This window comes from Carlito syrichta, unplaced genomic scaffold (assembly GCF_000164805.1).
Source record: "Carlito syrichta isolate Samal-C Ts95f unplaced genomic scaffold, Tarsius_syrichta-2.0.1 Scaffold115728, whole genome shotgun sequence".
Lineage (NCBI taxonomy): Eukaryota > Metazoa > Chordata > Mammalia > Primates > Tarsiidae > Carlito > Carlito syrichta.
In genome coordinates, this window is record NW_007059824.1 from 164,514 (window position 1) to 178,659 (window position 14,146).

The following is a 14,146-nucleotide window of genomic DNA, read 5'->3' on the forward strand; positions in this document are numbered from 1 at the left end:
AGTCATGCTTCCTGCTTTGAGACCCAACCACAATGTGCACACAGTGGCGTAATAGCATTTTCTTTCTTCCATAAATGGTTCTCCTCAGAGCAAATACAGTTCAACAGGAACCAAACGTGCTCCTTTAGCTATCAAAAGAAGCCAGTGAACAAGGCATGGTTATCAAGAGTTTAATAATGTCGGGACCTCCCTTATTTCCCCTAAGGTAGTTATAAGAAAGAGGTATTTAAAGAGGCCAGCTATAAGAACATTACATTTAAAAGACAGGATGGGGCTCGGTGGTTCAGCCTGTAACCCCAGCACTTAGGGAGGCCGAGGAGGACTGCCTGAGCCTGCAGGTTCGAGATCAGTCCAGGAACTTGGTGAGATCGTATCTCTACAATAAATAAAAAATTAGCACGTCTGTGGTTCTGGCCACTTGGAAGGCTGAGGAAGAAGGATCACTGGAGCCCAGCAAGTCGACAATGGGGTGGCTGTGAGCATGTCACTGCACTTCAGCCTAGGCAATGGAGTGAGATTCTAATTAAAAAAATTAAAAAATCCAAGACCAGGAGGTTGAGGCTGCAATGAGCCAGGATCGTGCCACTGTACTCCAGTTTGGAAGACATCAATTTAAAAAAAAAAGACAGTTATTTGTGCCTACATAACCAGAATGAGAAACAAAACGAAGATGATTAAATTTAAACAAGTCAGAAGTTATATATCTGGTTTGATAATTGTTTCAAAAATAGAACAGAACCTGTCTTATTCTTGCAGCAGCTACTTTTGTAGTGGTCAAGGAAAAGTATTCTTTGCTATATTTTTGGAGAACTAAAGCTGTTTTTGTTTCCACTGTTTTTTTTATAAAATACTGGAAGCATGTATAATTTGGAAACAAGGTATATCCCTTTAAGATTCTGATAAAGTTATTAAGCTTTGGTTAGAGAACATCTTTATTTCCCTAAGATAAAAAACAAGTAAGCAAAGAGCCAAAACCTTTGCTGGGAAACATACTTCTTTACATCATTATGGGAATTGCATCACCCCTAGTTAGGTGAGCCAGCTGTCCAGAGTGGCCTGTGCCAGTGGGGGTGATTTAGTGCCATGGATCGTCCATGGCAAGCTGCCAATGAAAAGTGAGGAGGAAACAAGAGTCCCAAGAAAAATGATATGAAACTTACCTCATCAGCACCATGTGCCTGAAGTTCCTTGTAGAATTTCAAAGAAATACTGACCATCACTTTTGTTTTATCTCCATTAGGATTTGAAATATGATAGAGGACACCATCAAAATCTGTGAGGAAAGCAAGTAAGACTGCTTAACTTGGGAATGGGAATAATATCTCAAAGCACCTATCTACCTTGCTGCAGGCCACGAGAAGACCCCCTGTAAGAAGTCATATAAGTAAAGTGACATTTATTTAAAATTCATTTGGGTCGGGCGCAGTGACTCATGCCTGTAATCCCAGCACTTTAGGAGGCAAGAGGACTGCGTGCTCTCAGGGGTTCGAGATCAGCCTAAGCAACACGGTGAGACCTTGTCTCTACAATAAATCCAAAAATTAGCCAGGTATGCTTGTGGTTCCAGCTACTTCGAAGGCTGAGGCGGAAGGACCATCTGAACCCAGCAGGTTGAGGTTGCGGTGGCCATGAGTGTGCCGCTGCACACCAGCCTGGGTGACAGAGTGAGACTCCGACTCAAAAAAATAAAATAAAGTAAAATAAAATAATCAATTTGGGCAGTCAATAGAAACACTGGGATGGAACTGCTGAGTACCCATCTCTTTTCTCTTTCTTAAAACTACAAAGCCATTCTTACTTGAATCACAACTTGATGCTAAAAGGGATTCTTACAACAACTTTCATTGGGATGCACTTTACACATGTATATGAACAGAAAAAAACAGTGTAACAAACTCCCATCCCCATCACTATCAATATATGGCTAATTCTTGTTTCATTTAGACACTCCTTCCAATGACTTATTTTGAAGCAAATCCCAGATATCACACCATTTCATCCATAAATACTTCAGAACGTATCTCTGAAACATGTTTTTTAGACAGGGTATCACCAGGTACTCAGGCTGGAGTATAGTGCTGTGTTCATAGCTTACAGCAGTCTTGAATTCCTGGGCTCAAGTGATCTTCCCACCTCAGCCTACCTGGTTAATTATATGCATTTTTTTTGTAGAGACAAGGTCTTGAAATGGTGTGATATCTGGGATTTGCTTCAAAATAAGTCATTGGAACGAGTGTCTAAATGCCCAGGTTGGTCTTGATAAACTCCTAACCTCAAGTGATCCTGTTGCCTCAGCCTCCCAAAGTATTGGAATTATAGGCATGAACCAATGTGCCTGGCCAAGAAGACTGTTTTTTTAAAAAAGTAACTATACACTACTGTCATGCCTAAATTTTAAAAAATAATTTCTTAGTATCAATATCTAGTCAAGTATTCAACTATTCTCTATTGCCTCAAAACACTTTATTTTTATGTCCCCCTGCCTCCCCAAAACATTTAAAAATGCTTTTCTTATATAAATTGGGATCCAAACAAGATCCATATATTCCATTTGGTTACCTTTTAAGTCTCTTCTAATCTAAAGGCCTCTCCTCTTTGGGGTTCTATCTTCTTGCAGTACACACAGGACTGACTCAGCCTGTGTAATGCCTGAAACCAGGTGCTGAGTGCCATCACTTTGGGGAGCTGGCATGAGAATCAGAGGGAGATTTGCTAGCCACTGCTAGTCAGCAGAAGAAAGGCATGGTGCCCACCTCCAAGTCACAGCACTTCAAAGCTGCAAGTCTTAAAATTTTGTCAACTTGTCACCCTTTAGAAAGGGTGGAGTATAATTCTCTAAGTTCACATGGCAAGTGAGTAGGACCAACATCTAATTCTTTATAGGGAATAGAAAGCAGCAACATCTCTCTGACTTGATGAACGGGTCTCTAGCATGTTTACCTTTCCCGACTAATGTACGGAAACTAAAATAGATGGCTGCTTGAAGATAATATAAGCAGTACTTAATTTTTTTTTGAGTTGGAGTCTCACTCTGCTGCCCAGACTGGAGTGCAGTGGCCACTCCCGGCCACCGCAGCCTCCACCTGCTGGGCTCCGGCGATCCTTCCCCCTCAGCCTTCCAAGTAGCTGGAACTACAGGCGTGCGCTACCACTCCCGGCTAATTTTTGATTTGTTGTAGAGATGAGGTCTCGCCAAGTTGCCCAGGCGGGTCTCGAACTTGCGGGCTCAGGCAATCCACTCACCTCGGCCTCCCAAAGTGCTGAGTTAACAGGCTGAGCCACCGAGCCCAGCCATCAGTACTTAATTAAAAAAAAAAAAAAAAAAAGTTTTAGTTTGTACCACAAAACTAAACCCAAACTTCTAAGATATCAGCAGGTAACTTAGCCATCAACGGATTAAGTACATGAAATGGCTATCTATGATTAAAAAATCTCAAAAAGACTTGACAAGGAACAGTACCCAAAATGCCAAAAGTTATTTAGGAACAATTTCATTTTCTATTTTTCATACTGTGCCTTCTCTTAATGGGGTTGAGATAAAGACACTTACCTGCAAATGTTACTTCTACTGCTTCTGGTTTGTTTCTGCAAAACAAAACAAAAAAGGGTCCTTAGTCAACAGTATTGCTGCTTGCCTTAAAGGAACATTAGAAAGGCTCCTAAGCTTTACTTAAGATCAGACCTTTCCAGGCACAGTGGTTCACACCTAGAGTCCCAGCGCTTTGGGAAGCCAAGGTGAGGGGACTGCCTGAGTCCACGGGTTGGAGACCAGCCTGGGCAACTTGGTGAGACCTCATCTCTATAATAAATCAAGAAAAATTAGCAGGCCATGGTGGCACATGCCTATAGTTCCAGCTACTTGGAAGGCTGAGGCAGAAGGATCACCTGAGCCTGGCAGTTCAAGGCTGCGGTGGCCATGAGCGTGTCACTGCCCTCTAGTCTGGGCGAGAGTGAGATTTGACTCAGGCCAGGCACGGTGACTCACGCCTATAATCCCAGCACTTTGGGAGGCTGAGGTGAAAGGACTGCCTGAGCCCATGGGTTCAAGACCGGCCTGGGCAACTTGGCAAGATCTTATCTCTACAATAAATCAAGAAAAATTAGCCAGGCATGGTGGTGCACACCTGTAGTTTCAGCTACTTGGAAGGAAGGCTGAGGCAGGAGGACTGCCTGAGCCCAGCAGGTCGAGGCTGCAGTGGCCCTGAGTGTGCCATTGGATTTCAGTCTGGGCAACAGAGTGAGACTGTGACTCAAAAAAAAAAAAAAGGATCAGACCACTCTGTATAAATCTTAAGTTTTGCTGATGAGAATACACGATTCATTTTCTCATGCACCTGAACCTCTGGACTTACTTAAAGTAGGAGATAAAAAAGGAAAGGCAGTGATAGCTTTTGTTTTTCACCTGCTGTTGAATCTCTTGCCATGGTTGGTGCTCACTTTCAATTCAGAATGCCCTAAGAACATGACATATACCTGTGTGTACATATATGCCACAAAACACCACCTCTGGTCAATGCTTCTCCAACCCGGCAGTGGTATTAGGAGCAATACATTCAGCTGAATGGGTAAGTATAACACAGAACAGTTTTAATTTGCTTAAAGGGAAGGGTGATTTCAGGCCATAAAACAAAACAATACGCTCTAGTCCACTTTTTTCTTTTGAGTTGGCATCTCACTTTGTTGTGCAGGCTGGAGTGCAGCGGCACACTCACGGCCACCCTGACATCGACTGACTGGGCTCAGGTGATCCTTCTGCCTCAACCTTCCAAGTAGCTGGAACTACAGGCCCGTGCTACCACGCCCAGCTAATTTTTTGATTTACTGTAGAGATGAGGTCTCGCCAAGTTGCCCAGGCTGGTCTCAAACCTGTGGGCTCAGATAATCCTCTCACCTCAGCCTCCCATTTAGCCTATTTTAAAAAAACCATCTGTAAGTCTTCTTACTCATCTTTCTTCTTTACATCACCAAGGCACTGACCACTCTTTTTCACGAAGCCCTCTTTGTTCTATCTGAGTTTTGTCTTGCTTTTAAATTCCAACTCCGTACTTACACAGAGAATATAGTACAAAATAACAGTGAGATCACTGAGGAGAACAGTTAGGACACCCATTTTGCAACTTTAGCTTTCTGATGAGGCTCATGTTTTAGGACAAACACACTTACATTTTTGTGTTTTCATCTACCATCAATAAAACGGGAGAATACAAATGATCCTACTCACCTCATGGATCTAGTACAGATAAAACAAGATAACAGACCTGAAAAAACATATACCAGAAGGCAATGACCACCTACTGCTTTTTGTGAGATTTCCAGCTTAGCCTGGTACATGAACTTCTATTTGATATATGCTGCTGAGTTATTACCCAGAAGAAAGCATGACCTGCATCCTACCTATAAACAATAATGGCCAATTAACCCTCAGTGAAAAATTACTTCATGTCTTTCCCCCTTTTCTTCAAAGCCAAAGGTAAGAAACAAATGAAGACTCTACTGCTTTATCTGCTAGCTACCTATATCTCAACGATTCCACTTTGTTTTACGGGCTAGCAGACAGGATATACACATTTTCGCGTTTATTTTTGCCTAACTTGCTCAAGACCTCTCAATCAAGTACATAACTTCTATACTATCGCTGCTCCCACACCTGTGAAAGGAACCAAGACCAAGTTGCCATTCAGGGTTGCTGGGAAATAAAGGAATATATAACATGGCTTATGACTATTAAAAAGCTGATGCAGAGGCCAAACGATACCTTTCCAGGAAACTGACTTCTGTTTAACATATGTCAGTCCTGTTGAAAATCAACCTATGTGAAGCACATCAAATTCTACCCTGCTTCTTCAAAGTCATTCATATCTGATTTAGGAAAAGCATGTTGAGTGTCTCTAAGAATGGAAGCATCAAGTGGGTTGACGGAGAAGCAGTGAGTTCAGAATAAGAGAAAAAAACTAGATGAAAATTCAAATTGCTCTGAGTACTCATTTTGAAACTGCCAGCAAACAAAGGCAATTAACAGCCAAAAACCATTTCTCACCTCTTAAAAACAAGAGCAAAGAACAATGAAATGGAACCATTAATTGTGGCCCATCTGAATGAAAAGTTATGAAGATACCCGATGGGAGGAAGCACTAAAGCATTTTCCTGGGGAAGGTCAGCTACGCCAAAGAGTCTCAGAGTTTATAAAAGTCCATATTCCATCATTTAGTAGGTGGTGGTTTTTTTTTTTAAACCTTCAGGCTTTAACTCAGCCAGGGAAGGGTTGAGTTCTTCACTCTCCCACTTCATGGACAGACTTGAGAAAAATAAACTACAAATAAATAACCTTACGAGTCCAAGCCATAAACACCCTATTCCCTAAATTTTTGAATTTCCCTAGGCATAAAGTACCCTCAGCACAGATCCCCAGTGGGAGGAGTTTTTAAGATTGATCATAAGTGGTCTGCCGTTTGACTTGGGAATATTTGTCAAATCATTGCCATTAATATTTTAGTTTACTATTTATGGCTACACTGCCAGAAAGGTTGCAGAGGAGACAGAAATACTGCTGAGGAGAGCACTAGGCCAAAGGAGACTACATGAGAAGTCGTCTGGTAGTTAGAGGTCCGAGAACTCAGTTGCCCCAACAAGGAGGTCACTGAGCATGAAGAGTACTACAACAGGATTCCTCACAATTCCAGACTAGGTGTCTGTTACTTTTGTGGCTTACTTATGGAGACAAAGACTGGCTTGGTCAGGAAAGAGCATCATTGAATAGGCCAAAAAGATAAATGGTTACGTTATTTACTGTTCTACCATCTGCTAAAGTTTCAGATGCTGGGGGTAAGATTAACTACAGAAGAAGCAAGTTTGGAATTGCTACTTAATGGCTATGTGACCACAGGCAATGTTCCTCAAATGTCACTGAGTCTCAGGTTCCGATGCTGCTGCTTTTTTTTGAGTCAGTGTCTCACTCTGCTGCCCAGGCTGGAATGCAGTGACACACTCATGGCCACTGCAGCCTCAACCTGCTGGGCTCAGGCAATCCTTCCGCCTCAGCTTTACTAGTAGTTGGAATTACAGGTGTACATCCAGCTAATTTTTTGATATATTATAGAGATGAGGTCTCGCCAAATTTCCCAGGCTGGTCTCCAACCTTGGGCTCAGGCAATTCTCTCACCTCCACCTCCCAAAGTGCTGGGATTACAGGCGTAAGACACTGCGCCAGGCCTGGTTCCTCTTCTATAAAACACAAATAAAACACCTTACCTCACAAGGTTGTTGTGAAGACCAACTGAGATTATATATCAGGGTGCCAAATATACATATATATACACACACACACACATATATACATACATACACATTTTAAGAGATGTTATTTATGATGTATTACTTTTCTTTTCTTTTCTTTTTTTGAGTTGGAGTCTCACACTGTCGTCCAGACTGGAGTGCAGTGGCACGCTCCCAGCCACTGCAGCCTCGACCTGATGGGCTCCGGCGATCCTTCCACCTCAGCCTTCCAAGTAGCTGGAACTACAGGCGCACGCTACCACACCCGGCTAGTTTTTTTATTTACTGTAGAGATGAGGTCTCACCAAGTTGCCCAGGTGGGCCTCGAACTCACGGGCTCAGGCAATTCACTCACCTCAGCCTCCCAAGGTGCGGGATTACAGGCTGAGCCACCGAGCCCGGCGTATTACTTTTCAAAGTTTAACTGTCTTACAGTAGCAATGTGCAGTATGATGTTTGCTCAAAAGATGGCATTAATCAAATGAATGCTACTGTCAACCAAGTGACAGACGGGACAGTCAAAGAAAATGGCAGAAGCAGAGTTGTTCAAGGAGCAGAAGACCATTTTGAAGTAGTATTTGAAATTTGAGAATGTTGTGGAAGTACAACAATGAAGGCATGAGTAAGTAACAGACCTTCCAACATACCTAACAACTGCACACATTTGTGGTAAGTCTGAGACAAAGGGTACTGTGTGCGATGTGCACAAGGGAAATCTGGGAGGCCGTGCACTGCAACAAGTCCTGCAGTAGTTGACTAATCAGAAGTGTCTGGATGCTGATAGTAACCACTTTGCACACCTCTTGTAATTGCAGAAGTCAAGTGTGACTTGTATTCATCTTTTGTTATTGGTATATATTGAGTATTACACTTTTAATAGTTCTTTCCTTTCTTAAAATGTGTATACTTTTTTTTGGCACCCTCTGTATGTATGGTAGTCATCCCTAATCTGCGGGGGATAAATTCCAAGGCCTCCAGTGGATGACTGAAACCACAGATAGTTCCAAACTCTAGCCAAAGAACACCAAGATCAACTTTTTCACTTAAAGGAGGCACTTTATGGCTTCTCTTTGGTATATCCAATTGCCAGCATCAAACTCTTGCACCTTGGAGTCATTATTAAGTAAAGCAAGGATTACTTGAACACAAACACTGTGATGCCACTTTGATCTAATAACTGAAATGACTACTAAGTGACTACAGGGGGTAATGTATGCTCTGTATGGATATCCAGACAAAGTCCTAGGTGGGACAGCGTGAGATTTCATCACACTACTCAGAATAGAGCACAATTTAAAACTTATGAATTATTTCTGAGATTTTCCATTTAACATTTTCAGACCACGGCTGACTATGGGTAACTGAACTGTAGAGAGTAGGTTAAGGGGAGACTACTGTACAGCAAAGTTTCCCAACCAGTGTCTCCTGACTAAGTTACAGATATGTTGAGATAAGGATCCCCATAGCCCTTAGGGCAGCCAGTGGTAGGGTCTTTAGGCTAGGCAGGATCTTTACCCAAATGTGCCATATAAATATGATCATGTACAGTGTATGCCACACGATAAACAAGGCCAAGAATTAAGAGAAGAATGCTTAGCACAGTGCTTAATATGATGTCTACTCTCTCCCAATTCCCCAAGAGCTCTAATTTTCTCAACTGTAAATGCAATCTACTCTCTGTCACCCAGGCACATTTGAAATGAAATGAAACCATGTTAGTGTTTAGCAGTGCCTGGATCACTGATAGAGGATAATAACAAATTAGTTTCTTTTCCTAGGTGGAGTCAGAGGAGATCAGATTTTGAATCTGTGGTTAGGAGAGGTTTTGGGATTGTGGTAACTCCCAGAGTTGGGAACTGGTTGGCTGTACAAGGAAAAACAGGCATCCTATTAACGTCAGACTGTTGTAATGCCTGGAATCCTAGAACAAGGCACCTAGATAAGTCCTCAGAGATAATGATCAGACAGCCCAAGACACTACAACATATTCAATTCATTCAGATGGGTTTCAAGGCTTTTTTTTTTTTGAGTCAGAGTCTTACTCTGTTGCCCAGGCTGGAATGCAGTGGCATGCTTACAACTACCACAGACTTGACTTGCTGGACTCAGGTGATCCTTCCGCCTCAGACTTCCAAGGAGCTGGAACCACAGATGCCACCACACCTGGCTAATTTTTTTTTTCAATTATAGAGAGGAGGACTTGCTAAGTTGTCCAGGCTGGTCTTGAATCCCTGGGCTTAGACAATCCTCTTGCCTCTGTCTCCCAAAGTGCTGGGATTACAGGCGTGAGCCATCAAGCCCAGCTCAAGAGCTAGTCTTAAAATTGCTTAGAAAAAAATGTCTTCCATCCTTTTTCTAAGGAAACTTCTAGAATGTTAACAATCAGTCAATAAGGACTCCTGTCAACTGTATTATCTAGTCCTCTTTTCTCAATAAGGACTTGGAGTTTTTAATCCTAACTTCCCATTTGGGCATTTATGTCTCTCTCCTAGTTATCCCTCCTTATGTCCTGAAATAGAGAAATTACTGAATTCTGCTCACTACAAAAGTCTACGACCACTAAAATTACAGAACCAGCCCTTAAGGATCATGGTTTGGTCAAGGGCAGCTCTGGGGCTTCATGCCCAGAGAGGTCCCAAGGAGGCCAGAAGACAAGCAGCAGTGTGGAATTAACTACAATGACCTGTAAAAAGGCCAACCAGATCTTTTTGGTGAGTCAGACACTATATCCCATTTCTTCTAAATGCTTAAACAATGTCCTAATTCCAAATCACTTCAAACCAGCCTGTCTCTCTGAGGACATATGCAGCATATTCAGGAATAAGAACAAGGTATCAGCAAGATTTAATTTATTCCTCTCTCAAAGTTCTCTTCCCACAAACCTCGCCCACCCCAACTGGCGCTGCTTGCTTACTGAGTTTCACTCCCCCTCACAGAACCACAGTTCCCTACAATATGCACAAGCTGTGGCAAGGAGCCAGCATGCACTAAAATCAACAGCAATTCGCATCTAACAGCATTTCAATTTTGGACTCCAGACTTGAACTAAGTTAGCAGGCATAGTTTCTGAGGCTGAAAAGGTTCTCAGTATACACACTAACAAAATACTTAATGTAATCTGCCAGATTACTTCTGCTTTAATTGGGGGTCTGGGTAAGAATTTCCAAAAGAGGTAAAGCTGTTGATAAGACTTGTGCATGAGGTTATTTGCAGTGTTGATACAGCTTTCTAATCAGTAACATTCTCTTAGTTTGTAGGCTGTTGGGAAGACAAGATACCAATTATTGTTACGTTGTGAGGATATATAGATTGTTTCAATAAGCCACTTCCCAGAAGTGTGGTAGGAAAAAAATAAAAAGCAATTTGAACCTCAGCCAGAACTGCCTCAAAATTAAAAGGTTATCATGACCAAATGTATTCTCAGTTTAGATGACAGGAACTGGTTTACCCAGAAGGAAGTTCAGACTTTTAGTAGGATGTCTACTAAAAGACATTAGATCCAGGAGAGTGATCTGAGAGGAATCATTAAAAAAGATCAACCACAAAAGGAAAATTAATGCAATTGTATCCTGAAGTATATGCCACAGAACTATTTTTATGACCGTCTCATGCTTTCATTTTCAGTAGCTGGAACAGAACTTTCTGCAATAAAGGAAATGTTCCACATCTGTACTCTATACTAGCCACATGTGGCAACTGAGCACTAGAAATGTGGCTAGTGTGACTAAGAAACTCACTTTTAATTTTGTTTCACCTTAATTAACTTTTATTTAAATTTAGCTAGGCACAAGTATGGCTATCTTACTGGACATCAGAGTTGGAAGATGCACTTTAGAAAAGGCTGCTCTGAACTGTAATGTTTTCCCGATTGGTTTATTCTGAGAAGTGTAAAGAGCAGGGTGGAGCTGACCTCTCCCAGCAGGTTCCCATTCCAGCAAAGCATTTCACATCTCTGGGATTTCTCCTTCAAGCTACTCCCTTTTTTTTTTTTTTTGGAGTCGGAGTCTCACTCGATCGCCCAGACTGGAGTGCAGTGGCCGCTCCTGGCCACTGCAGCCTCGACCTGCTGGGCTCCGGCGATCCTTCTGCCTCAGCCTTCCAAGTAGCCAGAATTACAGGCATGCGCTACCACGCCCGGCTGATTTTTTGATTTATTGCAGAGATGAGGCTGCCCAGGCGGGTCTCGAACCCGCGGGCTCAGGCAATCCACTCACCTCAGCCTCCCAAAGGCGCGGGATTACAGGCTGAGCCACCTGAGCCTGGCTGCTACTCCCTTTTTAAATGTCTTTCTCTTATCTACAATCCAACACCTCTCACTCCTTAGCTCTTCCACAACTTGGATAACAGGCTCTCAGAAAGGCTTCTTTTTTTCCTGCTGCTGCCTGATGCTGAGCATTGGCAGAATCCTATAAATGTTTATGATTATTACACTATATAAACTTTGCTGGAAGCTCTGGTGTGGGCATGCACCTTGATAAATACTTAACTGCTTCACTGCTGCATCACCTTACTGTGATGCCTGAAAACATACACTAGCTTTATGCTTCTGCTGGATGTTATATCTGTAATCCCAGGAAAGCCCTACCTACTAGGCATACTATCATGGTCTCTTTTAAAAGATTTTCAGGGTTTCAATTTTCATCAGAATGTTTTGATCCCACTAATTGAAAGTCACATCTTGACGAGGAGATGGGCCAGAATACGAGCCCAAACTTGCCTCCCCGCCCCAGCCAACTTTGCTAAAATGCATATTTTCGTAAAAAATGTCCTAGAAATTCTAACTTATGCCTTCCAGACTGGAAGGCCTACTTTAATCCCTCTGAAATGGTTAGCTGCTTTTTAAAGGAATACTTTTCTAAAAGAATAATAAGAGCTGAAGTTCTGAATAATGGGCCACATTTTGGCATTACAAGTTATTAACACACAAACAGAAGTGAATATACTCCTACATTAAAAGGCATGCCTCTACTTGAATATCACAGCCATTATCTTGTAGATCAACTTATAACCTCCCAGGTCTGATTCTTTGCTAGTCTGGACCTGAAGATGCATTAAGATCCGTTGTGAAAATGCAGAAGTTAATTCAACTTCCTCCTATGTGCTCCACTGCTCAAAAAAAGTACACTGCAATCACCCAAAATAAAACCTTGGGCTGATTCACTTGAATATGTAAAATGCAAAGGAACCGGTTAAGAGAGGCTGAAGACATGAAAGAAGCTAGTCAGTCTAAAATATAAGCAACTGCAAACCCTAGCAGGAAACAGTACTGCTCACTGCACACCTTACTTCAAGGAACATAGTGCTTTGTTTTACAGATAAAATCTGTGGCCTTATAAAGAGACAGGACACACAATATATTCAATTTAGGTGTGGGTTAGTACCTATTTTTTTTAATGCCTGCAAGCCACATGTACACTATGACCACTTAAAATTTCCCCTCCACCAATCCTCTCCCCTCTGTGGACCTCCAAGCACTTTCCTATTACTAGTTTCCAGCTCACCAGAAACAGTTTGCACATATTTCCTCAACTGTGAAACCAAGATCTGAAGCCCCATTCACACCGATGGGGAAATGAGGCAAAGGAAGGGACTACCCAAAAATTAGAAGCTAAAACGCTTGGCCGATGTTTTAAATATTGTATTAGAAAAGTAAAGCAGCTCTAGGCAAGAGGTTTTCTACTGATTCTTGTGTTTGACAGAGAAGGCGGCCTTGGAAATATGCCCATAGACCATCTTTTAAAAAGGCCAACTTTAAACAAGGTTATCTAAGAACTTTACAGATCCTGGAGGCGTTCAAGCGTGTAACTGGGCCAGGGTTACCACAGAAGAAATCACAGGCCAAGGATCTTGTAGGAGAATTTAAAAGATAACTAGATAAAGGTTAGCGGGTGGGGAAAGAGCACTAGAATCTCAGAAGAGAGATAAGGAAAGGGTGCGGACGGAGAGACAACTCGCTTTGCTTGAGAAATATGTAACAGAATGGTCAGGGTCTGTCACAGCAGAGTTCGGAGAAGGCAGACTAGAGAGGTCACGTTTTTCTGGCTGCAAGACTGGGTTTGCTTTTAGTCTTCCCTCCAGCTCCTTTTACAGGAGATGGGGGTGGGAAACGAGAGTACTGGTGGAGCTCTAGGCCTGCTCCGTCTTCCCTCCTCCAGTCCTGGGATTTCCTGAAAACTCCTTCCAGCCCAATTCCAAACGGGCTCTCTCGGGGTTCAGAACAATGCCGGGGGGTACGGAGGGCAGTGGGCTTCCCCGGCGAGTTTCACGTCCCACAGGTCTTCTGCCCTACTGCAAGCACGCTCCTGTCCATTCGCTGCTTCCGCATCCCTCGTCTGAGCCTCTCCCCACGCATCTCTGCCCCTCACCCCGCCGCGCCCAATCGCCTCCCACGTCTGCCCCGCCGGGGCAGCCCCTACACCCCGCCAGGCCCCCCATCTCTCTCCTCCAGGTCCGGGCTGGGGGCTGGACGACACCGGGGACTACGGAGGTCAAGTCCGCCTCCCCCGCCACCCTCGCCCCGGGCGCGCGCTCACCCGGCGGCCGCGTTCTCGAACTTGAGCGCGAGCGTCTCCTCGATGATGCGGTTGTTCACCTCCAGCAGGATCATGGCGGCGGCTGCCCCGAGCAGGGGAAGGAGAAATAAGGGCGGGTGAGGGTGGGAAGGGGACGGAAGGACGGAGGGAGCGGCCCTGCTGCCCCCTGAGGAGGGGGGCTGGGTGGGGTAGGAGGTTAGGGGAGAAGGGGAAGAGGGACGGGGCGGAGGGAAGGGGAAGATGCACGCGCTGGCCCACGCACGCACTGACTGCGGAGACACCCGCCCACCCGACCGACCTGGCCCCCGAAGCCTGAACCCGCCTGCCGAGCCGCCGCCGCC

The 14,146-nt window shown here is 43.7% G+C and overlaps 1 protein-coding gene across 3 annotated transcripts in view; it reads right to left on the reverse strand.

Moving 5' to 3' along the window:
- Positions 1-14,140, reverse strand: part of ARPC2 (actin related protein 2/3 complex subunit 2) — a 36,101-nt gene extending 21,961 nt beyond the window's left edge. For 2 of the 3 annotated variants that reach the window (XM_021706538.1, XM_008073692.1), the window contains exons 1-4: positions 14,104-14,140; positions 13,806-13,887; positions 3,551-3,585; positions 1,161-1,273 (exon numbers count right to left, since the gene is read on the reverse strand). In XM_021706538.1, coding sequence (XP_021562213.1) covers positions 1,161-1,273; positions 3,551-3,585; positions 13,806-13,879 — 222 coding nt within the window. In that variant the 5' untranslated portion in view covers positions 13,880-13,887; positions 14,104-14,140. Of the gene's footprint in view, positions 1-1,160; positions 1,274-3,550; positions 3,586-13,805; positions 13,985-14,103 lie in introns of all 3 variants that reach the window. The other variant, XM_021706546.1, reaches the window with a different exon arrangement.
- Between the last annotated feature and the right edge of the window lie 6 nt (positions 14,141-14,146).